Source organism: Ochlerotatus camptorhynchus, unplaced genomic scaffold (genome assembly GCF_037179485.1).
Source record: "Ochlerotatus camptorhynchus isolate MF236.1 unplaced genomic scaffold, CSIRO-AGI_Acam_v1.1 ptg000096l, whole genome shotgun sequence".
Lineage (NCBI taxonomy): Eukaryota > Metazoa > Arthropoda > Insecta > Diptera > Culicidae > Ochlerotatus > Ochlerotatus camptorhynchus.
The window spans coordinates 1,105,192-1,129,795 of record NW_027040586.1 but is presented as its reverse complement, the minus strand read 5'-3'; the positions used below and the strand labels follow the sequence as shown (position 1 = coordinate 1,129,795).

The 24,604-nt window shown below is 41.5% G+C and overlaps 2 protein-coding genes and 1 pseudogene across 2 annotated transcripts in view; 1 reads left to right on the top strand and 2 right to left on the bottom strand.

Moving 5' to 3' along the window:
* LOC135698865 (uncharacterized) overlaps positions 1–1,085 on the bottom strand; it is a 29,513-nt gene extending 28,428 nt beyond the window's left edge. Inside the window, exons 1-2 of the mRNA XM_065219010.1 lie at positions 1,020–1,085; positions 138–964 (exon numbers count right to left, since the gene is read on the bottom strand). Of these exons, the coding sequence (XP_065075082.1) occupies positions 138–964; positions 1,020–1,085 (893 nt within the window). The remainder of the gene's footprint in view (positions 1–137; positions 965–1,019) is intronic.
* kek6 (kekkon 6) overlaps positions 1–24,604 on the top strand; it is a 1,119,682-nt gene that overhangs the window by 131,977 nt on the left and 963,101 nt on the right. The gene's annotated exons all lie outside the window — the stretch shown is intronic.
* LOC135698864 (uncharacterized) lies at positions 21,192–22,102 on the bottom strand (annotated as a pseudogene).

Sequence of the window (24,604 nt, the reverse complement as noted above, 5' to 3'; positions counted from 1 at the left end):
CCGTACCGGTGATGACGTCATCCATATACACGTCCTAACGAATTGCTCTTGCCGCGAGCGGAAATCGGTCTTCTTCGTCAGCAGCCAGCTGTCGGAGAGTTCGTGTTGCCAGGAAAGGTGCGGGTTTGGTTCCATACGTAACGGTGTTCAGTTCGTACACTGCGACTTCCTCGTCCGGAGAAAAGCGAAATAATACGGACTGGAGTGGTCGATCCTTGAGCCACGTAAGGATTTGTCGGAACATCTTCTCGACGTCCGATACGAGGAGAATCTGCTTCATCCGACTGCGTAGGATAATTGCCCTAAAATCTTCCTGCACAACTGGCCCTACCAGAAGCACATCGTTTAAGGACACTCCGGATGACGTTTTACACGAGGCGTCGAAGACTACTCTGACCTTGGTGGTGGTACTCGCCTCCTTGACCACCGGGTGATGGGGAAGATAACACCGTTTGACCGGTCCCTCCGTAGTTTCTTCGACCTTGCGCATGTGTCCCAGTTTCAGGTACTCGTCCATGAATCCGATGTATTGTTCCCGTAAGTTGGCGTCCCTTGCCAATCTCCGTTCCCTTCCGAGAAGACGTTGGAATTCGATGTCCCGTGACTCGTCCAGGTTTGGAAGAACGTCTTTGTTTTTGGGTAGGGGAATAGTATAACGACCTTCTGGACCTCTTTGAACTCCACGTTGAAATAATTCTTCACACTTTTTCTCCTCCAGAGAATAAGCGTCCGTGAATTCCACCTCCTCGCAGGACCAGAAACGTGCCATCAACTTTTCCAAGTCTTTGGACGTTGAGAAATGGCAGTTGAGTTGTAGAGAATTGATAGGAGTTGAACAGCCACCACAAACTACCCAACCGAACACCGAGTCTGAAAGGCTTGGTAGATGTTTGCCGATTGTAATCTTTCGCCCCGATTCGAAGAATTCGAAAAAAGCCTCGATGCCTAGCACAATGTCGACTTCCTTGGACGTGAAGAATGCAGGATCTGCTAGCTCAATTCCATTCGGTAGAACCCACCCTTCCGTGTTGATTGAGGTTGTAGGGAGCGTCGCAGTCACCTTGGGGTAGCACCAAAAACCTCATATCTCGCGAGAAATCCGAGATTCGCGAACGTATGACCGCTTGGACTGTATGTTTGACCTTGGTAGCCCCTTGTCCTATACCAAGGACCAAGACTTCGACCTTATTCCTGATTACCTTCATCCTTTGGGTTAACCGTTCCGATACGAAGTTGCTCTCTGAACCGGAATCAAGAAGAGCACGGGCGTGGTACCTTGAACCAACATCGTCCTCGACGATGACTACCGCTGTCCCTAAAAGGACTTGCGACGTGAGTTGATTAGACGTACCGCATACCGAAACGTCAGTGGCTGCCACGTTAGCCAGTTGGATTGAATTGGAACCCTAGGAGCCTTGGGATTCCTTGGAACTTGAAGGATGATTGCCTCCAGCAATCGCTGCAACCGTTACAGTGTGATCCTTCTCCGACTTGAAGCAAACCAGGGTATGATGACGGTTCTTGCAGATCCGACAGGAAAATTTGGATTGGCAATCCTTTGCCTGATGCCCCGATCGAAAGAAATTCCGGCAAAGTCGCTGAGATTTCAGTAGAGAATCCCGATCCACCACAGAAAGTCTTTGGAATGCGGAACATTGGTATAGAAGGTGGTTGTCCTTAGAAGCCACACATCTTCCACCTGACGATTGAATCGAATTGTAGCTTGCCTTGATTGCTGAAGCTTTCGGTTTCGGAGGTGGTTGTTGCTGATGGACGATCTTATTGTCCGTCTGCCTAGATGGAAGGGATTCCAGTACTTGCATTCGCTGACGCAGAAATTCGGTGAGGTCTGTCAGTAAATCCATCTCCTTGTTGGCCGAATATTCTTCCCATGCTCGACGAGTTGATGGATCCATTCGCATTGTGAGCAGATTCACCAATAGCGACTATTTTCAATCATTATTTTTAAAATGTTACTTCTGCAAATATTAGTTCCTGTGCTCAAAGGATGTTGATGTAACAACGTTTTAATAAATATCTTGTCAAAATCGAGATGCGATAAAAATTAGACGAGTGCGTCATTATTAGCGACGCGTCAAATATGGTGCTGGAACTGTACCAATGGTTGCTTTGATTGTTGAAACCACAAGCGCAGAAACTGTGTATTTATAATGGACCGTGCAATAATTTAAGACCAACAATTGAAAAGGCCTCAACTCCATTATGTAAACAAAGCTTTTAAAGCTATTTTGTCGCGAACCGAAGTCCACCAACGCAAACCAACAAAATTAACAGGTAGGAGAAATTATCCTCTACCCGATTGTGTTTTAGGTTTGCGAATGTAGGTTTCGTTTTGCGAGAAAATGGCCTTATAAGGTTTGTTTACAAAATGTAGTTGAGGCATTTTCAAGTTTTGGTCTTGAATTGTGTAAGCATTACACGCTACTTTAAAACTACTCAAAATTAGGTACTCAGCAATAACACCTCTAGCTACAATTCCAATATTTAGAGGGGAATTCCTATTTACGCAAGCATTTTTTATTGCTATTGCTTTTTTACGAATCCCTTGATACTTGGGCTTCGGTAATGTGGATACAATATTCAGTCAGCTTTCTTATTATTGAAGCTCAAGCGTCACGGTATCCGGAAAAAATAAATAGCTGCAAAATTTCTATCCATTAATAAGCATTCATGACTACAAGTACGATTTATGATCTAATTCCCGTCCTTCTAAGCACAACCCGCACTTTACATCTCTTTTCTCAACTGGTTTGCACAAAAGAATGGAATATTTATGTCAAAGATGACTTCAAAATTTATTCACCTTTCCATACGTATCGTTGGATTTGATAAAAACTCACAAATTGTTGATCTATTGTTTGAAATCTAATACTTTTTCTTGATCGTAAATCCGTCTTCCGAGTTTCAATTCCGTCCAAACGCATTAAAACGCCATTAAATTGTCTTCGTCCTACGGATAAACGTAGAAAAAGGGATTCGCTAGGAGCGCTTATTTTGTTTTGAGAATAATGAGCGTAAATATTCATACAATGCTCTCTTATAGGATTTATGATGTAGCTAATGAACAAACGCATCGGAACAGATTTATTATTGCTTTGTGCACGGTGAAATCATTGATATGATTGATTTTTTTGATCGATAGAACGGAAATGGGCGATTTAGACGAAGTAGCGCTCTACCCTACACACTTAGAAAAATTCATTTACATTTAGGTGTTCTGAGACTGACCTATACGAGCGTCAATTTGGACAAAAAATTGAGTCATAATAGACGCGAAATTCAGCTCAATCAAACGTTCTTTTGGATACTCTCGGAGCATTTAATTTTACATGACATGTTTGTTTACGTCTCATCCTTTATGTCAAAGATGGATTCCGTCACGTGTAAAATTAGGTATTTCTAAATGTGTTGTACGTGTTCATGCAGATATGAGTTCTCACAATAATAATTTCCTGGTTATGATACGATTGTAGAACGCAGGATAAGACTTTTTCGTAGATACAGCACAGCTATCGCCTTATCCGTGATTTTGGAAGAGGAATGACCGTCATAACCTTATTTATGCTCGAAAGGAGATGACGGTTAATTTATGTGTCTGATTATTTTTCCTAGGTGATATGATGGCGATGTCAATTATACAAGGTCTGGCCCCAAGACGGTTTTATGACAGGTGGGCAGGAACTCACGGTCTCCCAGTGTTGGTGAGTTCTTTGCCGTTAATGTTCACGAAAAGTTCACTATTTTGCCATACAGAAATTCCAAACAAAAAATTTTATCTGCGGATTTGGACTGTTTTTGACCTGTTTCGTACAACCGAAAGGTGTACGCTGGTCACAAATGCCGTGCCAAACTGATTTCCTACTCAATTAATCAATCTTTGATGTGAAATTCGCTAATAAACACGAGGCGCATTTCTTATAGCAAACATGCCATAACAAAATGGGCATGGTTCATTTTAGTAAACAAACTAACACTTCTTCCGACTGTGGCACCTATGTATTAGGCGCCGAGGTCTGGCCCAACCGGCGTATTGGTATTAGTGAAATGTGAAAATGTCTAGTGGTGGTCGTATTTCATCGCAATGTTTATCTTCTTACACGAAACAGCTGTTTTCTGTGACGACACGTCTGCTATTCGCAGTATGGAATGTTTTGCTGGTGAATGGTGAATACGCGGGGGACTCTTCAGAGCTAGAACCACTACCGAAACTACACAGCAAAAAAATAATTTTGATATCACATCAAAGTGGATGCACTACAATCATGTCGAAAATTTCATGTAATTTTTATGACCACATAAATAAACAAATGCAGTAAAAGCAGCGTAATGTCAGTTCATGCATTGTATTAATGATAATTTTGTCCTTTTTAGCAAGTAATATTACACCATATTTTCGACATGATTGCAGTGCATCCACTTTGACGTGATATCAAAATTATTTTTTTGCTGTGTAGCCTCCTGTGCTGTAACGGTGATCTCAGACTTCGGGCTTTCAGCTTCTGTTTCTCGAGTTCCGGGGATAATACGAGGTTTTTTAGCGTAGCTATATTAAACGCGAGGCTCTGATGGATTCGACACTTCCTTGTTCGAGCTTCCCGGAGTACGCTCGCGTTTTCTGACATCTCTACGTCGCTTCAAATACACTCGAGCTTTTGCATGTGCCACCATCGCGGTAAACTGCTTCTCCTTTGTGAAAGTGATGTTATCTATGGAAAATATTTTTGGATAATACATACTTACTAATGATATGTTTGATGAAAGTAAGATTCCTGATATCGTCAGCCATGTGAAATTCGGCTGTTACTTGATCCGTTAGCACAGCCCAAAGCCAATCATCCTTCCGTACGTTGCTAATCGCGTAAGAAATTTCCCGTTTCAAATTATGGATAAGTTCAGGATTTTCGAATTTTCGACCAGTTTTTCCAACTTCTTCGACGGAACCAATAGGAAATGTTCTCTTGATTGGAGCCTCGAAGTGCTTTTCCATGTTTTCTTTCAATCCTTGATACTGCTCGATGTATTGTGTTAAAAGGTCCCGCGTGGCCCGTTGATGGGCAAGGATGTCCCTGTTTTGCTGTTCAACTGTGAATTGAAGAACATATTAATTGTTTCGTTTTAGTTCGATATTTTGAAACTACCTTTATCAATTCGTGCATGAACTCTCTCAAACTCACGCTCTAGGAATCGCCTCATGCTGCTGTTATCGGACATCTTTAAGAGGCAACTAACCATCACTCGATTTGCTTTTGCTTCTTCTTCTTGTATTCCTAAATCATCACTTTCTAAAAGTATTGGTAAAATTCGTTGGTAGTGTGCGTCGGCGTGCCAAAACAGTCAATGAATCATAAATATCAACTGGTATGGTGAGCAAAATCTACCATCTCTTTTATTCTTTTAATTTTCAATACAACAGCAAATGTGACGTCACACATGCAAGCGTATAGGAATGTCGTAGACAAAACATTCACACTGCCAGACAACGCTGTACGGCATTTTGTTTACACCCCTGAGCGGGAAAGCCAATAACAGGCTACATGCAATGCTGCCATCTTCCCTTTTTGTGTTTAATTCAATTTTTTTTAACCTTTGCAATTGGAACGTTTATGTTCCAAAAAGATCCTTTTAGTTTGATTTATTCAGTGTTTGATATTCATTCACGATTGAAATCATCCACTCATCTATGTTAATGGTTGAAAGTTAGTATTTGCATGTTTTAATAAACTTATGTTGACTGCTAGACGTAATACATCTGGCAACGCTTGTTCAATGATTCTTTTACGTTCCCTACCAAAGAAGAGGAGTCGGAGTGATTTTCTTGGTGTTTTATTTTGTTCACCAAGAGATTTGACCTCCAGTTTTTATTCATTTTGTGTATTCGATTACGTGAAATTGTTGAATGCTACGAAGAACACAAGAAAGTGAATGCAGTGATGGTGTTTTACCCAGAAAATATACGATTTAAAATCATGAAATACTTGCTTTAAATTTTCGAATAGCTTGTGTGTGAATGTATGTGTATACTAATGATGATGATTGAAGAATATTTCAAAAACAAGAAGAATCCTATTTGATTGACTGTGTTTTGAGCCTTAACTAGCTCAGTCGTAACCTAAGTGCAGAAGACTTATTATAACAAATCCATCATAAAACGGCAGCTTTACTAATTTTGTTTTCAGTTGAACAAGAGGAACGAACTTAATTGTGCTGCTCACATTTTGGGCGAACCAAATACCAACTCTCACTGAATCAAGTGAAGACCGAAAAAATGAGGGAATCCCTGTAAATTCCTGGATGACAGCGCCACGCTGACCTTCACATTCAGCAAAACCCAATACCTTTCCTGGGATTCTACTGATTTGCACGCAGTCGTCCTTACCATTTGCACTGATCATCAATTTATTATTGAAATAACAGGTACGATATGCAAATGATCAGCCAAACAGATTCTTCTTCATCTGGAATTTTTCAATGAACTCATTTTGAATTATTGTACGCTCGGCTATTTTGCACTGCTCGTTCATCCGTTTTTGGAGCTGCTGTAGGAGCTGATGCTTTTTCGACAAATTCCGTTTGATCTCTTGCATAAAGCTAATGGTGGTTTCGACTGGTTGATTGGAATCACTTTATGGGGTGGCTTTCTCAGTCTTTTAGTAGAAACGATTATTTTTTACGTTCCCGACGTTTCGACCGTTTGGTTGTGGTCTTTCTCAAAGGTTGCTAAAAAATGTATTGCACATATATAACATATAAATTAAACATAATCACACAAATAATTAACTCACTAATGTCTATCGTTTCCCGTTACAAACTTTTACTAATCGAGGACAGCGTAAATGTAGATTTTTCATGACCTGTCTAATTTAATTTGGATAAATAATCGGTGTGTTGAAATGGTATTTTGTTCGTTGATCATACTGTACTTACTGTTAACTTTTAGGAAATTTTTAAAGTGATCTTTTGCACAGCACTGCAACGTTTGTTTTAAATAAGATGGTGGGACCATTAACAAAGGGGGGGGGGGGGGGGTGTCACCGTCATTATTTATTTACGGTGGGTCATGATCATCATTGTGAGCCAATTGATATTGAAGTGTCTGATCTGATAGTAACTCAGTTGTGTTTCTTCTGCGTGTTGTTGACTTTTTGATTGTGTGTAACAGACCTGCATATGTGCTGTTAAGTCCTTGTACATCTGTACGGTGGTTGACTGTGTTAGATGTTTGTGCTATGTGACACATTTCTAATATTGGTAATGTTGATATTTTGTTTGTTTTGTCCAGAATTTTTGGTTGTGTTAGGTTGAACATATGGGATTCTTCGATGATGTGCTTGATCATGACTGTTTTTTCCTTTAGGTTATGTATCTCTTCATCTGTGTTCGTGTGGTTGTTTTGGATTAGTTTTGTGTATTGGTTTATATTGCTTCGATGTCCACTGATTCTTGTTTTGAGTTGGTTTCTCGTCATCCCAATGTACGTTTTCTGGCAGTCTATACAGGCTAAGCTATAGATAACGTTGCGTTGGTCGAGATCATTAATTGGATCTTTGACCGGTCTAAGTATGTTTTTAGTGTTTTTTAGTGTTCTATAGGCGACTTTTACCTGTGGGTAATCATTCTTGAGGAGGCTGGCTATTGTGGGGCTGAGATGAGCGATGTACGGGATGCTTCTGAACTGTAGATGGTGTTGTTGGTTTGCTGCTGGAATTTCATCAGACGGTGTTGGATTGTTTGTTTGGTTTTGCTGTGAAACAATCTGGTGGTGGTGTTGATGTTGTGGGGTAGTGGATTTTGCTCGACTTATCATTCTGTTAATAAGTGATGATGGATAGTTGTTGAAAAATTATGTTGTATTGTTGTTGATGATTTTGGTTGGTGGTGCTTTTGGTTAGAGATGTGACTCGTTTTACGAAATTATCAGCGACGTTTATCTTCATGCTAGTGGGGTGAAACGAGTGGTAATTCAATAGCCGTCCTGATGAGATTGGTTTTGAATACCACTGGGTGGATATGGTTTGGTCCGGGTTTCGAATGACTAGAGTGTCCAAGAAGGGTAGTCGGCATTGATCCTCCTTTTCGACAGTGAACTGTAGATGTTGGTTGTATTCGTTGAAAATGTTCTGTGTATATTCGATTTGCTCCTTTGGTAGTGCCAGGATGAGATCATCCACGTATTTTTTGAGAACTGGAACTGGGAAGTTTAGTTTCTTGGTGACAGTCCTTAGGAGGATTTCCATTACCAATTCTGCCAGAATTGGAGAAAGAGGACTGCCCATAGCTGTTCCAAATTGTTGTTGGTAGTATTAGTTTTCGAACCTGAATGCACTTATGGATGGTAGATTCCCGTAGAGCTCAACATAATCAGGTAAAGGGTGATACGGTCAAAATTTGGTCAATATCAACTTGACGTATTTCTTTCAATTTTGCATTTAAAAAACTTGAACACCCCTCATTTTGAAGGTGTGTGTGTGTAGAATGTTGCTCCTATTTTGATTTTGGAATTCACTCTTCAGTTGTCAAAATGCCGTCCAAGCAAGAAGAGCAGCGTATCAAAATTTTGCTCGCGCATCGCGAAAATCCGAGGTACTCGCACGCAAAGTTGGCAAAATCGCTAAAAGTTGCCAAATCAACCGTTACAAATGTAATTAAAGTGTTTGGGGAACGTTTGTCGACAGCCAGGAAGTCTGGATCGGGGGGAAATCGAAAACCGGAAGCCGCTGAGACGACAAAGAGAGTTGCCGGTAGTTTCAAGCGAAACCCTAACCTCTCTCTCCGAGATGCCGCAAATAAGCTGGGTGTATCGTCTACAACCATGCATCGAGCCAAAAAACGAGCCGGACTATCGACTTACAAGAAGGTAGTGACTCCAAATCGCGATGATAAACAAAATACGACGGCCAAAGCGCGATCCCGGAGGCTGTACACGACGATGCTGACGAAGTTTGATTGCGTGGTAATGGACGACGAAACCTACATCAAAGCCGACTACAAGCAGCTTCCGGGACAGGAGTTTTATACGGCAAAAGGAAGGGGAAAGGTAGCAGATGTTTTCAAGCACATGAAACTGTCAAAGTTCGCAAAGAAATATCTGGTTTGGCAAGCCATCTGTACCTGTGGCTTGAAAAGCAGCATTTTCATAGCTTCCGGGACTGTCAACCAAGAAATTTACGTGAAAGAGTGTTTGAATAAACGTCTGCTGCCTTTCCTGAAGAAACACGGTTGTTCCGTACTGTTTTGGCCGGATTTGGCATCTTGCCATTACGGTAAAAAGGCCATGGAGTGGTACGCCGCCAACAACGTGCAGGTGGTTCCCAAGGACAAGAACCCTCCCAACACGCCAGAGCTCCGCCCAATTGAGAAATACTGGGCTATTGTCAAGCGGAACCTAAAGAAGACCAAAAAAACTGCTAAGGGCGAGCAGCAGTTCAAGGCAAACTGGCTTTCTGCGGCGAAGAAGGTGGACAAGGTGGCTGTACAAAATCTGATGGCAGAGGTCAAACGTAAGGCCCGGCAATTCGGATTTGGAAAAGCGGAAGCCTAACTGAATATTTTTCCTGAATTTTATACTAATTGAACTTGAAAAAGAAATTTAATTTGATTTTTTAAATAAACGATTTCACCGATTTACACGCGTTTTCCCTTGACCAAATTTTGACCGTATCACCCTTTAGATGAAGCAGCATATGCACATTGTGAGAAAGGCTATTCAGACCATAAAATACCCGAAATCTCAGAACAAAGTCATTGAGAAATTGTCGAGCTAATTCCACATCTTCAATCGTAGGATTTCTCAGCGACAAAAGACGCAGTGCGCAAATTCTGTGGCTTTGAAATTCGGCAGTTCATCAAACGGTTTAGGACGTCTAGCAAATTCACGTGGGATGAAACTGCCTAAACCTTTGTAGAATGCACCAGCTTGTTCACGATCAGCCTTACGTAGCCTCTGACATCCGGGTTTTTTAAGCTTCCCCAGCATACCCTCGAGCATCTTCTTTGTCACACCGAGATGGCATAAATGCATTGGATCAACTCCCAACTGCAGCACCATATCCAATCCGTTTATTCTTTCTACATCATATATAGACTGACAACGGTGATGTTCGGGATCAACTCTTGTGCGAAATGACTGATCGGTGCGAGCGGTACATATTTCCGAAGAATATACGGCCACTCTATTAATACGATTTCCAATCTGTTCACAGTTAGGGCAACCATGCCTACTCACATGAGACACTGCACCACTTATTTAGCAGGTTGCAGGACGATCACATACAAATAACACTAATTTACAGCATTTTTGAACCTCGGTAAGGTGATGATCATTTCCAATGCAAAATCCTACGCTGAATTCAATGCCGTGGTCAGAAAAAATTAAAGTAGAGCCATTTTTGAGATATACAAAAATTTTGATTTTTTTAATTTTGGACAAAAGTATGATTACTAAAATGTCAATATCTTTGGAACTAGTGCACCAATTTTAAACCTTTTTTTTATGAAAATGAAGCTAAATAAATTTTCTATCGTTCACTAGAATATTATGTCTTAATTAAAAATTTAATTTTCAAGGCATTTAAAAATTTACAGCATTTTTTTTTCCTGCGAATTTTCCATAAAAATCTTGTTTTAATCAACATTTTTAATGGGATAAAAAGATTCAAAAAATCATTCCATAATTTATTCTTAAAGTCCATTCAAAACCGTAGAAAATGAGCCTTTAATGGATGAAATCGCTTTGAAATTGTCGAAGTTATGAGCATTTTTGTAAAACACTTAAAAATGTTGCTGAAATACAACAGCTTTAGACTTTCTTTTCTAGGTGGCGTTGTAAGCATCCAAATCGCATGTAAAGTTTTCATGGGAGATTCTTTTCTCTACATATCAATTTGATAAAGGCATATCAGGATTTAAAACCGAGTTGATACAAAAGAAATTTATTTAGGTTTTATTAAAAATGATTGAGAATCGAATGACTTTGTCTTCGATGTTTTGAACTTGTTTCTCGAATCAGAAACCAACAATAGTCACCCATCATTGCTTCATCCCAAAACCCTTGGTAACGACGTTCCATCATCTTCATTTGTTGGTGAAAACGTTCGCCGTGCTCATCACTCTCGTCACCAAGATTTTCCGGGAAAAAATCCATGTGAGAATGTAGGAAATGTATCTTCAAAGACATATTCACACCTGTGTTCAGTGAAATAAAAGGATTTGAAATTATTTATATGTAACAAACACAATATTTTTGATTTATACCTATTTTCTCATAATTTTTGAGCAATTCATCGACGGCTTCCTCATAATCTGGGCTTCTGAAATTTCCTAAAAAGGTTGTGACAACACGCTGGAACGATTTCCACGCTTCTTCCTCATCTGGTGTCAAAACTGTATTGAATGCGGAATCATTGAGCAGTTTTTTGATCTGTGGGCCAACAAATACACCTTCCTTTATCTTTGCGTCAGATAAATTTGGAAATACTGATTTCAAGTACTGGAATGCCGGCCCTTCTTTTTGCAACGCTTTGACGAAATTTTTGAATAGCCCAAGTTTTATATGTAGTGGTGGAAGTATTATGCGTTCTTTTACCACAAGAGGATCATTTTTAACGTTGTCTTTACCAATTGTGAAATTATCCCGTTTTGGCCAATCTTTTCGGACGTAGTGTTCCTTACGAGCTCGACTGTCCCATTTACACAAAAAACACATATATTTTGTGTATCCCTGTTGCAATCCAGTCAACATGGCAACCACTTTAAGATCGGAACAAATTTTCCAATTGTGTTGATTGTAATTTATCAAATTTAGCAATAGGGCCATTGATTCATACGTTTCCTTCATATTAACGGCATGAGCTAATGGAATAGAAGGTTTCTCATTCCCTTGATGCAGTAAAACGGCTTTCAAGCTCAACTTGCTGCTATCGATGAATAAACGCCATTCAGCTGGATCATATGGCTCACCAAACTCTTCAAACAAGCCGTTTACGTCATGGCAAAAACATGCCTTGTCCTTTGTAGAATAATATTTGTCAAATTTCTTGTGACGATTCCTGTGACAAGAAATTTTGACCTCCTTGCTCAGCATGTTGTGTTCTTTCAAGCGTGATGCCAGCAATTCGGATTTCTCCTTCGATAAGTCGAGATCTCGCACCAAATCATTAAATTCGGATTGTGTAAACAGTTTTGGGTTTCTTTCCAATTCCACCTCGAAGTCTTCCTCGCATTCCTCCTTGAATTCCTCCTCACTTTTTGTAGCGGTCGATTCAACAGAGGGCGCTCGTTTCCGCTTTGGATAAACAGGATACGGGACTGAACTTGAATGTGGAACAGGTTTTGTCATCAATTGAAATCAATTTACCTTGCGCCTGACATCCACCTAGCCAGGCCCGTTTTGCACGAACTACATAATACTTTTGGAATCCACGGTCCGTCAAAGTCTCCAGGATCAATTTTAAAATAAAGCCTGTATGCAGTTTGCAACGAAGCAGTGAAATTGACCGATTTTGTAAATATATAGTTGCCACACGCGTAACAAAACTTTTGAGGATCATTTTTACACTTGAATTCACGTTTTGTCGTATACATCGTTAAGCAATGTTATGTCGTTTTCGTTTTTACTACACTACACCGGTGTAGTGTAAGCAGCAATAAGTGCGAGTCATTGACAGTTCATCATCATTTGTTTGTAAACAAAGGTGCAACTGATAGCTACACCCTAAATTTTTTCGGTGTTCGGCAGTGTAGCACCGGTGTAGCTACACCGCAAAAACGAAAACGACATTAAAGAAAGAAAGCTGTCAAATTGAGTTGGTTGTGTTAGGTTCTCGCCGAGCGGTCTCACAAACACTAGCGTAAATTATATTGTTGAAAATATCCCATTTAATTTTGCGTGACAGCTGGTAGTGTTAGTGGCATGCACCGTAAGCGTACACGTCCGCAGAAAGGCTTACTGGAAGTGGTGCATGAACCTAAGAGTGGGACAACGGCCAATCTTGGAACATTTAATTTCCATGATTTTACAAAAAATTTCATAACTTCGACAATTTCCAACCGATTTCATCCATTAAAGGCTCATTTTCTCCAGTTTTTAATGGACTTTAAGAATAAGTTATGGAATGATTTTTTGAATCTTTTTATCCCATTAAAAATGTTGATTAAAACAAGATTTTTATGGAAAATTCGCAGGAAAAATAAAAAAAAAATGCTGTAAATTTTTAAATGACTTCAAAATTAAATATTTAATTAAGACATAACATTCTAGTAAACGATAGCAAATTTATTTAGCTTCACTTTCATAAAAAAATGATTTAAAATTGGTGCACTAGTTCCAAAGATATTGACATTTTAGTAATCGTACTTTTGTCCAAAATTCAAAAAATCAAAATTTTTGTATATCTCAAAAATGGCTCTACTTTATTTTTTTCTGACCACGGCATTGAATTCAGCGTAGGATTTTGCATTAGAAACGTTGGTCAACCACTAAAGTTCACACTTTTTATGTTGTTTTGTAAACTAGTGTAATCGAATGTTGAATTTCAACCTTATCACATAACTCATTGACTTCTGTCACGAAATCAAGAAGAAAGTCATCAGCGTTAGATGGCTCTTTTAAACCCCTGTAGCAACCGATGACGAATGGTGAAATCTCGAAAACATTAGGAAAAGCGGCAAGAATTGGCCATAAACATCGACCGTTCTTTGCGACTGGAAGTCCATCGATATTAATATCAAGAGTGGCCTCTTTCATTGCGGAAACAATCGAATCACCAGCAAGATTCGACAAGGCGTTTTGAATTCCCAAGTGAATTTATTCTCCTGGTGCTACTTTTTTTTGGAACGATCGGCAGCATTGGTGCTCAGCATGGAAAACAAGATCGACGGAAAAAAAACAAACCAAAGGGAAAGCAATGCTTACTCTGTCAAAAGCTCAAATATATTTTTTGTTTGGAAAAAATAGTTGAAAAACCTGAAAAAAAATAGTGGCAATATAGTTGCCACTGCCTTCGAAGTCCAAAAACCTTGGTGGCAATTTATTTGCCACTGCCTTACTAGCGCAACAATATTGCCACTGCCCTGCAGGTGCACTTTATTTTTGGAACGAATTGTAAGATAGACATAGATCAATTTCAATTAAGTTTTACGTGAAACAAATCAAAACAAGGTGTTGCGCAAAGTGGTACCTTACACTTGGAACATTGAATTTTGGACCTCTTATTTTTAGCCTTTGTACTACATAGGCGACAACGACGATAGGTAGCCAACTGTTCCAGTTTATGACTTCCAACATCTGAAAAGCGTAGATTATCTGGTACTCCTTCTTTTTGATAGTTTGAAGACATTGTAGGCTTCTTTGTAGAATATCTTGGTTCGCTTTGTAGGCTGCGCTCCCTCGAAGTATAGTTACCAACAAGGTCTCGTGATAACTTCAACCTGAACTGCAGCTGAGTCACGTGATTTCACACATGGTTGTTAGATGCATACAACAAGTATGCATTCGTAATAGCCAAATCAATGCAGAAATTGAAAATCCGCAGCCACCACCTCTGGCTTCTTCTACCAACCCCATACGTGCTTCTCTTTTGATCAAACCGCCCAAGTAACCAAAAGTTCCGCATTCAACACTTCCAAGTTCCATAAAGTTCAAATAAGGTTCCGACAGAACTTTCAAGATCCATAAAGTTCAAATAAAGTTCCGACAGAACTTTCAAGCCGCATGAAGCAATCCGCACAAATCTTTTTTTTGTCACAAAATTTAATGTACGTAAATATGAAATAATCAGTGGCCCGAATAAATCATAATTCTTATAATTCTTATAATTTATCCAAAAATAAAAAAAATAAAACTAATTTACTGGATTCGAACCCGTGTATTCGGCATGTGATCACTACTTCACTACGCTACAAGTGTGATGGAATACCATGTGGGCAAACACCAAATTAAATTCATCAAGGTGTTGTGTTTCGTACTCAAGTCAGTCAGCAGGCTCAGAAAACTCCAACAATAGGCGGGACAACAGCTCACTTTAATATATTTCAGATGACGTAGTGGGTCGTGCTGAGACTCTCACGCAGAAGGACTGGATTTAATTCTTCAAACAGCTCCATTACTAATACTTATGCTGATACCGGAACTTTCAAGTTCTTATAACGACTTAAAAATGAGGCTGCTTAGAATTCTATAGACCACCTTCAACCAAGGTGCTTAAGCCATAAACAGCCTTTTATCAGAACTTTTGGTTACTTGGGCGATCAACTCCGCCCATCCGCTTTGTGTATTCCTGAACCGGTTTCGGACATACGATGGTTTTTCTGGTACCATCATGTTGCTTCCTTTCACACGTAGCTGTCGCGGTTTTAGGATGGAATGCTGTAGTCAACATTGTTACCATTTTGGAATCTTGCCACATTACAAAAGCAACGTTTTTCTTCAAACGCCACTTGTACTCCCCTCTCAGGAAACGCTTTCGCCTTTTCGGTTGGGACTTTCTTTTGTACTTTTTTAGTAGTACAGGTAGGTCCGATCTATTACTGTTCACTGTAGCCGTTGCATAAATTCCGTGATCATATAAGTATTGTAATAAACCGTATGAGGCGAAGAAACTATCAAAGGTCACATGACCTTGAAGTCCTTCATCAATTAGTTTCTGCGTTTGATTCTTGACTACATTGGCCCCTAGGCCTATAGTAGGAGACTTGTCATCGCGTTTGCCAGTATAAATATCAAACTCAAATACGTAACCAGTCTCACTGTCGGCTCTTGTCCACACCTTATAGCCTCTCTTGATAGGTTTAAGTGGCATATATTGTTTCAATGTCGATCGCCCTTTGAACAGAATCATCGATTCATCAATCGATTGCGATGATGTGGACTGTACTGCTCTCTGGCATGCAGTGTTCAGTAAATCAAGAAGTGGACAAATCTTGTACAGTTTGTCAAAATGATCTGAATTCCTTGGAGGCATCATACGATTATCATTCAGATGAAAATTCTCTAAGATTTTTTTTGAATCTCTTGCACGGCATAATGGAAGCAATTTCGTCCGTACGGAAAAATGGATCACTTGACCAGTACAAATCAACACTTGCAAGAGGCTTGAGACCCATCATAATGGTAATCCCTAGAAAAGCTTTGATTTCTGCTTCAGATACCGGTTCCCAGTGTCGACTTTGCTGTTGGTCTGCGTAGATGTTAGTTTGGGTAACTATAAGTTTCAAAATGTCATCGTCGAAAAACTGTCTTGCATTTCCCGGGACTGCATTCAAGGCTTGTAAACGAATATTGGCTGTATTGGGATCCTGGGACCAATCGCCTTTTTTCCAGTCAACTTCATCATCGTCTGATTGGTCCACTTGGGAAAAATCTTCGCTTGATTGATCGTCATCCGATTCATCTGAAGCTGATGTTTCGGATAATGCTTGAGTAGTTGGCTTTCCTAATAATTCGGTAACATATATAAACGATATCAGATATGATCCAACAATATCATATAAGGTTAGCACAATGACCCGAATAGATGATTAAACACTTGCAACTGTTTTCAATGCGGGTAATCGTGCGTGGGTGAGGAATCGCTTTTAAATGCTTACGGTTGTGATAACCCGAAGAACACGGTTGTGGTTCATCAATGGATGTGTGCCGTTCAGTCCCACTTCCCTTAGCAGCATCATCTGAATAATCACTTCCAGCGAGAATATCGATCAGAGATGTATCTAGCTTTCTCAAGATAGAGAGTTCCGGATCAGCTTCCAGTTCATCATCGGACACATCGGGATTATCAGGTAGTCCACAAATTTTCGCCAGCTCTCTTTTAACCTCGTAATCCGACTCTGTATACGTTGTGTTCGACATACTTTTAGCTGAAACGTAGAATAGCATGTAACAGTATTGCGAGCATTTTTCATAGTAGAAAGCTGTAACATTTGACATGAACTACAGATCAATTTTTGAAAAAAGTACATGATCTAAGAAAGGAGTTCCAAAACAGTAGATTTCTATTGAAAAACTTACCGACTTGTGGGATTTGTAATGAGTTTTAGCTGATATTCGTATTTCCGCTCGAAAATGGCGGTTTGTTTACACAAAAATGACTCCCAAATACTCAGTTTCCACTTGTTCCGGCTCAAAAAAAAAATTATAAGTGTTGCCAGATATCGAAAGTAGCCAATGCACGGAAAAAAAACTGCAACGGGATTGTTTGTGTGGAGAAAAAAAATACAGATTGTTGGTGGCAATATAGTTGCCACTGCCTTCTAAAGGGTTAGTCAGTTGATTAATACAGGGACGAAAACTGTTGATGAGTGACTGCCGATTAAATCGGATCGAGTCGGTATATTAATCAGTTGATTTCATCGGCTCCCGGTCAACTGTGACATTTTCCATCTGTCAAACTTTTTATGGGGAGGGTTCTCAGTTGCTTTGATTGTTAATCGTAGGAATCTCTGTTGTCAATCATAAGGCTGTCAGTACCGTGATGCAACTCAGCACTGCTCCCTTTACACCTTTTTACTACTATCTTGATTCCCGCAGCAGTCAGTATAATAAAGATCTTTGTAACGGAAAAACACAAAGCCTACTTTGAATTATATACGAAACAATACGCAAAAGTTATGAATCGATTGACTTCGACGACCGAGTAATACCAAGCAATTACACAATGCGGTAGAATTCTTAGGAGACGAAATCGTTTCCTTTAAGACAGTTATACAAGAGTAAGACATGGGATTAGTTTAATTTTCAATTTCCCACCAAAAAAAGAGTTATCCTAATCGATGCGTCGTACTACATGGCTCCACTCAAATGTGGGTTTGAATGGTTTAGATAAAGATAAAAACCACCCATTTTAAGGAAGGGTCGTCAGTAAAGCAAATTTAAGACCACTCACATGTTGTTGTTGTTTACGGACATATTTTTCTCTTGGGACACACCGATCCTGATAAAATAAGCCATTGTACATAATTCCATTTCGGAATTGTGTCTTCCGATTCTCCGGAGCTCAATCTAACTTGGATTCATTGCAAACATCACGAAAGTCCTCAATAGAAAAGTTCTGCCCGCGTCACTGACGGGATCAAAATGGAACCCAAGCAGCTGCAATCGAAATCTTCTCGGAAAATCCTCATCTAATCGAAGAACTTACATAACATTGTTTTCAAAGTCCATTATTCCAACTTACTGCACCACCTGTTTGCCAACTGACACCGGATTCCATCTGGAACTTATACCGTGTGTGAAGGTCCATGCCAATGAAATATTCCCCGTAGAAAGTGGGACAAATCCGTCCGCTTAACTTTCTTTGCCTTCCTGTTTCCTACCACTCGACGAGTGTCCCATTGCGGGCCAAGCAAAACCTGTATCGAAGTAAAATGAAATTCTGAACATACTTGCCCGTCACATACACACATCCTCTCGGCTTACATCTTCCCCCACCCTCCCTCTAGCTGCTGCTACTGGCATGGCAGTCAGTCAGGCTGCTTCCGGCCCGGAGGGATGCTTCCGGCAGAATACCGAGCTGCCTCTGTCCGACTTGGGTTCGGTGGAGAATCTCGAAAAAGTTGTTGACTTTGAGCCAGCTACTCGGAATACACGTTGGAACATTTGGAGAGAAATTATTCAACACACACCCATTCTCCGGAGCCCATAACAACAGCATGGGTGATGAATTTTATATGCTGTTGTATCGGCAGACTATTCTCCTTCGTACGGGTGCTGAATGACGACGTTCAATGAGGGGTTCCTTGTTTTTCCTCGAAAATGTAATCGGTTCCAAAAAAAAAATTCGATGGCCCTTTCCGCATTGGAATCCTAAATTCAATAATTAATCCCGAATGAATCAACGTCCGACTGTGGCAGAGGCCCCAAACATCAAACGATCATCCACGGGGTGGTGCGCGCTGGGACAGGACAGCCATGGTTTCGAATTATGTTTCCACCTCGGTTGAGATTGGATGTTGTGAAGCGTTCATCCGGGAACTTTGTAGTGCTGATGTTGCTGCTTTTCCGATTGGGCAAATCAAATGGTTGAATGGATGGTTTGGTTTGGTTTGGTTTGGTTTGGTTTGGTTGGGTGTATGCTTTAATGGTTACACGAATCAAACATGTGGAAGCTCGAAATGTTGTGTGCGCACCAATGATCGGTATCTATCTATACTTATTCACGTTTGGATTAATTTGATAGCACACGGATGTGCAGGGTAAACTGGTACAATACGCCCTCCCCTTGAGGAAAAGCGGCTATATGTTTACCGTTTTCTCATTAATACAAGGAACAATCACGTATATCCGTTACGTTGGGAGTTTAGGACTCATTTTTCTACAACGTCTAAATCTTAGGTTCTTCCACTACGTGGTTCAAAATGCCCAATCTCGCTTAAAATATGCCTCACAACAAACGGACTGTATGCTCTATATTAAATGGATAGTATGCCCCTCAACAAAGGTGTGACATGCCCCAGAGCGTGGATATTAGATGTCTTATACTGCCCAAAGATGGAATAAATACTTTTTTTTTTAAGTTACGTAATCATTACTTCGGAAGGATGTTTTTCAAGACTCTGATTTCATTATTGATTTGTGGCACTTGACAGCTGCCAAACTTTCAAAGTAGAGTGGTCCCGTTAAATAATTGGTTTGCCCATCAGTTTTGCGCTCATATTACCCCTGGATTCGTTGAAACGCAAAGTAGGCGTTTTTCCCCGGTGGGGCGTTTTATACACTCCTACCCTACGTGTTGATATTTTCGTTTATTTGCTCATCTCTGGTACAAGATTGATGGCGATGCTGATTTGAAAATTGTACCGACTTTGATCTTTTCGTATCATTGACAGGAGAATTTATACTAATTGGTTTGATTTGCGGAAATATATTGCGCGTTTGATGTGAGAACCTTGAATGACATGTGGGATATTGGAATGGTTTCTCTTTTACGTACTCAATCATTTTCGCCACTCATTAAAATGGCACTCTTCTTCTCAGTGTTCTGTGCGCATTTCTACCATTATTAATTGAGAGATTTCTAATCCAGTGCCATATTTACATTAGAATAATTGTGTGGCAAGTACAATCTTACTCTATGCCCAGGGAAGTCTATCAATTTTTCAACCCGAAAAATTCCTAAACCGGACCCAGCTGTCTCAACCATGGTCTTGCTTTACAGCATTTTAAAGTGCCAAATATTTTTGGTTTTGGTTTTTAGTTCAGTGTATTTCTGATTTGAAAACTTTTTAAACTCTGACGATAAAGTCAAAACGTGTCTGGCACTCTATCTCCACATAAAACTGTCTTTAAATCAATTGAATACCTCCTTAGAGTTTGTTTAGCGATGTCACTCACGATTAGTGAATCAAAACACGTTAAAGTCTCTTTGTAATATAGCTTGATCGTAATGGTTGAAAGAAAAGGATTAAATTGCTTGCAACCTTTGTTGCAACAATCGCGATTGATGATAAAGCTTGACAGGCACGGTTAAATGACTTTCCCAATTTCACTTTACAGTATCCGCTCGCTAATCTGGACCTCGTTAATCCAACATCATGGTCTCCTCTTTGGAACCTTTTTTATTTTATTTATTGTTTAGTAATTCATCCGACAAAACAGCCTTAATGAATATCTTAAATAATGTTCAATCATCTTACTCTCTATCAACAAATTGAGGCGTGGACATACCAAAATCGAGCTTGGATTCAACGGATGCAAACAAACGAACCATTGCATATATAGGCTGATTATAGCCATCATTATAGAGGCCATCCGCGCCGGGATGGACGTTTTCGATTCGACCCATGCTCCATCTGAGCGGTGGTAGGTTGTCGTCCTTCAGGAGTACCAGCTTGCCGACCAGAACATTCGGCTACCGGTAGTGTTTCGTACGCTGCTGCAGTTGATGAAGGTAGTCCGTCGACCAGAGTTTCCAAAAGGTTTGGGTTCTGCGCTGCACCTCCTGATAAAGCGAAAGCCGGTTGTTGGGAACTTGGGCAAGGTCGGGCTCCGGGATTGATTGGAGAGCTGATCCGACCAGAAAGTGTCCCGGTGTGAGGACTTCCGTGTCACTTGGGTCTTCAGATAGGGTGGTCAGTGACCGAGAGTTGAGACAGCTCTTTATCTGGCAGAGGATGGTACACATTACATCGCTTGACAGGGATTCCAAGCCGACGACTCGCCGAAAGTGATGCTTGAAAGCCTATACCACGGCCTCCCAAAGGCCGCCGAATGTCGGAGCGTTCACGGGGATGAAGTTGAACTTGATGGATGATTTAGCGCAGAACGATGCTATCTTCAGTCGTAGTTGTTGGTCATTGAGTTGCTTGCAGAGGTCTCGGAGTTCCCTGTCTGCGCCCTTGAAGTTGGTGGCATTGTCACAGAACAGAGCGATTGGCTTGCCTCGGCGTGCAACGAACCGTTTCAACGTTGCGATGAAGGCTTCGGAGCTGAGATCGCCAACCAATTCGAGGTGTACGGCCTTTGTAGCCATACAGACGAATACAGCGACGCCAAACAGGCCAATATTGTTCACGGATGTGTGCGATCATCGCACGCGGACTAGCGTGGAGAAGCTGCTTGTGCACCGAATCAACGAGCAGTGAGGTGAACGGATGCGCTGCAGGCAAAAGCATTGCATGCTTTCGCGTGAACGAGTATGAAGAGTAGTTCAGCCGGCCACCGACCAGAAGTACATCATCATGGATGAAGGGATTCAAGGTACGTAATGGGGATTTCTTGAGATCAGCTTCGCATCTGGCCTGAAGCATAGCGATTTCTTGGTTGAAGCACTCATTTTGCACAACTTTCACAAGGCCTTCTTGTGCTTGAAGGAGTTCTGCTGAGGTAAGGTACGGAATAGCTTGTGGGCGAATCCAGCGAGCTTGGCCCGACAGTACCGCACAAATCTGCGGCAATATGCAGCGATGCGGGTGAGTCTCGTTAGTGACGAGTAGCGGGTGAACAGTGTGCGGTCGGGAGCTTCGGTGGATCGAGTGACGGCCCAGCTTCACCTCGAGAACTTCGGGAGGAAATTCACAGGCGTCTTTGACTGGAAACATACTTGGCCACTCCGCTGGATCGGACGTTAACCACGGTGGACCCTTCCACCATAGTGCGTTGTTGACGAGCTCGCAGTGATCGACACCCCTCGAGATGAGATCGGCCGGGTTCTCCAGACCGGTGCCGTGATTCCAAGTGCCTCCTTCAGTGAGTCACTGCACCTCCGCGACACGGTTTGCCACGAAAGTGTTGTAATTGGACGGCGGGTTGCACAACCAGTGGAGAGTGATTGAAGAGTCAGACCAAAAATAAGCATTAGCATTCCTGTTGAGGCTCAACATAACAGTTTGGTACAGTTGGCTGAGGAGGACAGCAGAGCAGAGCTCAAGGCGGGGAATTGATAGGGAAGTTACTCGGGATTTGGCGGTTAGGAGACGGGTTGTGACGACACCACTTCATCCGACACTCTCAAGTAGATGCATGCTCCGTAAGCATTTTGAGATGCATCGCAAAACCCATGAAGTTGCACGTTGTCTCCGGCGCCTGGAGCTTTGACCAAACGAGAGATGGAAAATGTTCCTAGAGCAGCCAGACCAAGTCTGTAGTCTTTCCACACGGTACAGAGTGAATTGGGAAGCTCCTCGTCCCAGCTTAGTTTCAACTTCCAAAGTTGTTGGACAAACACTTTGGCTGTGATGACCACCGGACCCAAGATGCCCAATGGATCAAAGAGTTTGAACATCTCGGAGACCACGATTCGTTTCGTGATCGGATTATCAGAGAATTGCTCAGGAACTTTGAACCGGAAGATATCCGATTCAGGGTGCCACAGCAGACCGAGTGTGCTGACGGAGCCTTGGAGGTCATCAACTGCGACAATTGGCCTATCATCCTTCAGGTTGTCCGGGATGCGTGACAACACTTCGGACGAATTCGACGACCACTTTCGAAGTTCGAACCCTGCGGACGCGAGGATGCTCTGCACTCCAGAACGCAGCTGCCTTGCTTCTTCCACAGTGTCAGCAGCGCTGAGGAAATCGCCCACGTAGAAATCCTTGCCGATTCGTGCTGCAGCATCGGTTTTGCTCGCCGAGTGATCGTAGGACAATTTCTGTAGACACTGAGTAGCCGTATGTTACCGTGGTCAGCTCGTAGGGATGGACGTGTGAATCAGTCCTACTTTGCCAGTAAACGAGCTGAAGACGCCTATCGTCAGGATGTACCCACATCTGGCGATACATCTTGGTAACATCTGCAACTAAAACCACTTCGTACATGCAGAACCTGATGACGATAGCATATAATGCATCCTGAACAATCGGTCCCACCATAAGGCAATCATTGAGAGATATTCCCATAGAAGACTTGCAGGACCCATCGAATACCACTCTGCACTTAGTGGTAGTGCTGCTCGGTTTGAGCACGGCGTGGTGGGGAAGATAGAACGAGCGGGTATGGGTTTTGTCTTGTAACGGATCTACGGGAACCATATGGCCATGTTCTGGGCCTTCAAATCGGGGTTCTTGCTGAGTCGACGTTGCATCCATTGAAATCTGCGAAGGGCACCGATCTCGGAGTCACCAAGTTGACTCAAGACGTGCTCTTTCTTCGGCAGGCGTACAACGAATCGACCTGATTCGTCGCGGGTGGTGGTTTCGGAAAAGTACATCGCGCAAGCTAATTCCTCCTTAGACAGTCCACGGCTTTGAGGGCAACTCTCGACTTCCCAGAATCGAATCAGTTGTTGGTCCTAGTCATCGGTGGTACACAACAGAGCGACTCGCTCAGATCCTTGGGTAGCGGTATCGATGGCAACAGGTCCACTTACTACCCATCCGAGCACGGTACGTTAGAATAGGACCAGCATTTACTGGGATCTGTCCTTTCTGCAGGAGGCTGAAGAACAGCTGAGCACCGATAACCATATCGATCCTTTGCGGCGAAGCAAAATCTGGGTCTGCCAAGACTAACTCAGGAGGGAGGTTCCATTGCGAAATGTCGATTGCCCGAGAAGGCAGATCGTTGGTGATCTTGGGGAGGATGCTGAACGTCAGTGTGTTAGAGTAGGTGGAATTAATACAACTTAAATCTGCTACGGTGCAGTAGGTACTGTTGACAGTATCGACGCTTTTGGACAATGCTGGACATTTACCAGTTTTTCAATAGTTTCTTGTTGAAAATCAACATTCGGAAGCATTGTTATCGATGCTTGCCATATTTCTGATCGATTGGTGATAAAATTATTGAAATTGGACCAGGGGCAGCTGAGTTATTAACGTTCAAAATCTTTCTTAATTTGTTACATGTTCCATTTTCGGTTTTCACTAAGTGTACCCTCATATAGAAATCAAAGACGTAGTCCTACGTCAAAAAGATGTCCCTCGTTGATTGGCACTCGATTGCGGAACATAGACCGACGTTAAATAAAGGAAAGAAAATTTGATTCCCTTGGTATTTTACACGCATTCCAAGCGACTTGAAATTTTCCACAGATCTACTTAGAAATTCTACTCTCAATTAGCCCTTATAACTTCACAAGCGGTGCTTGATTAGGATGACTGGGTTAGGGAAAACATTTTTTTATTTTCATGAATACAGTGATAAAATTATCAC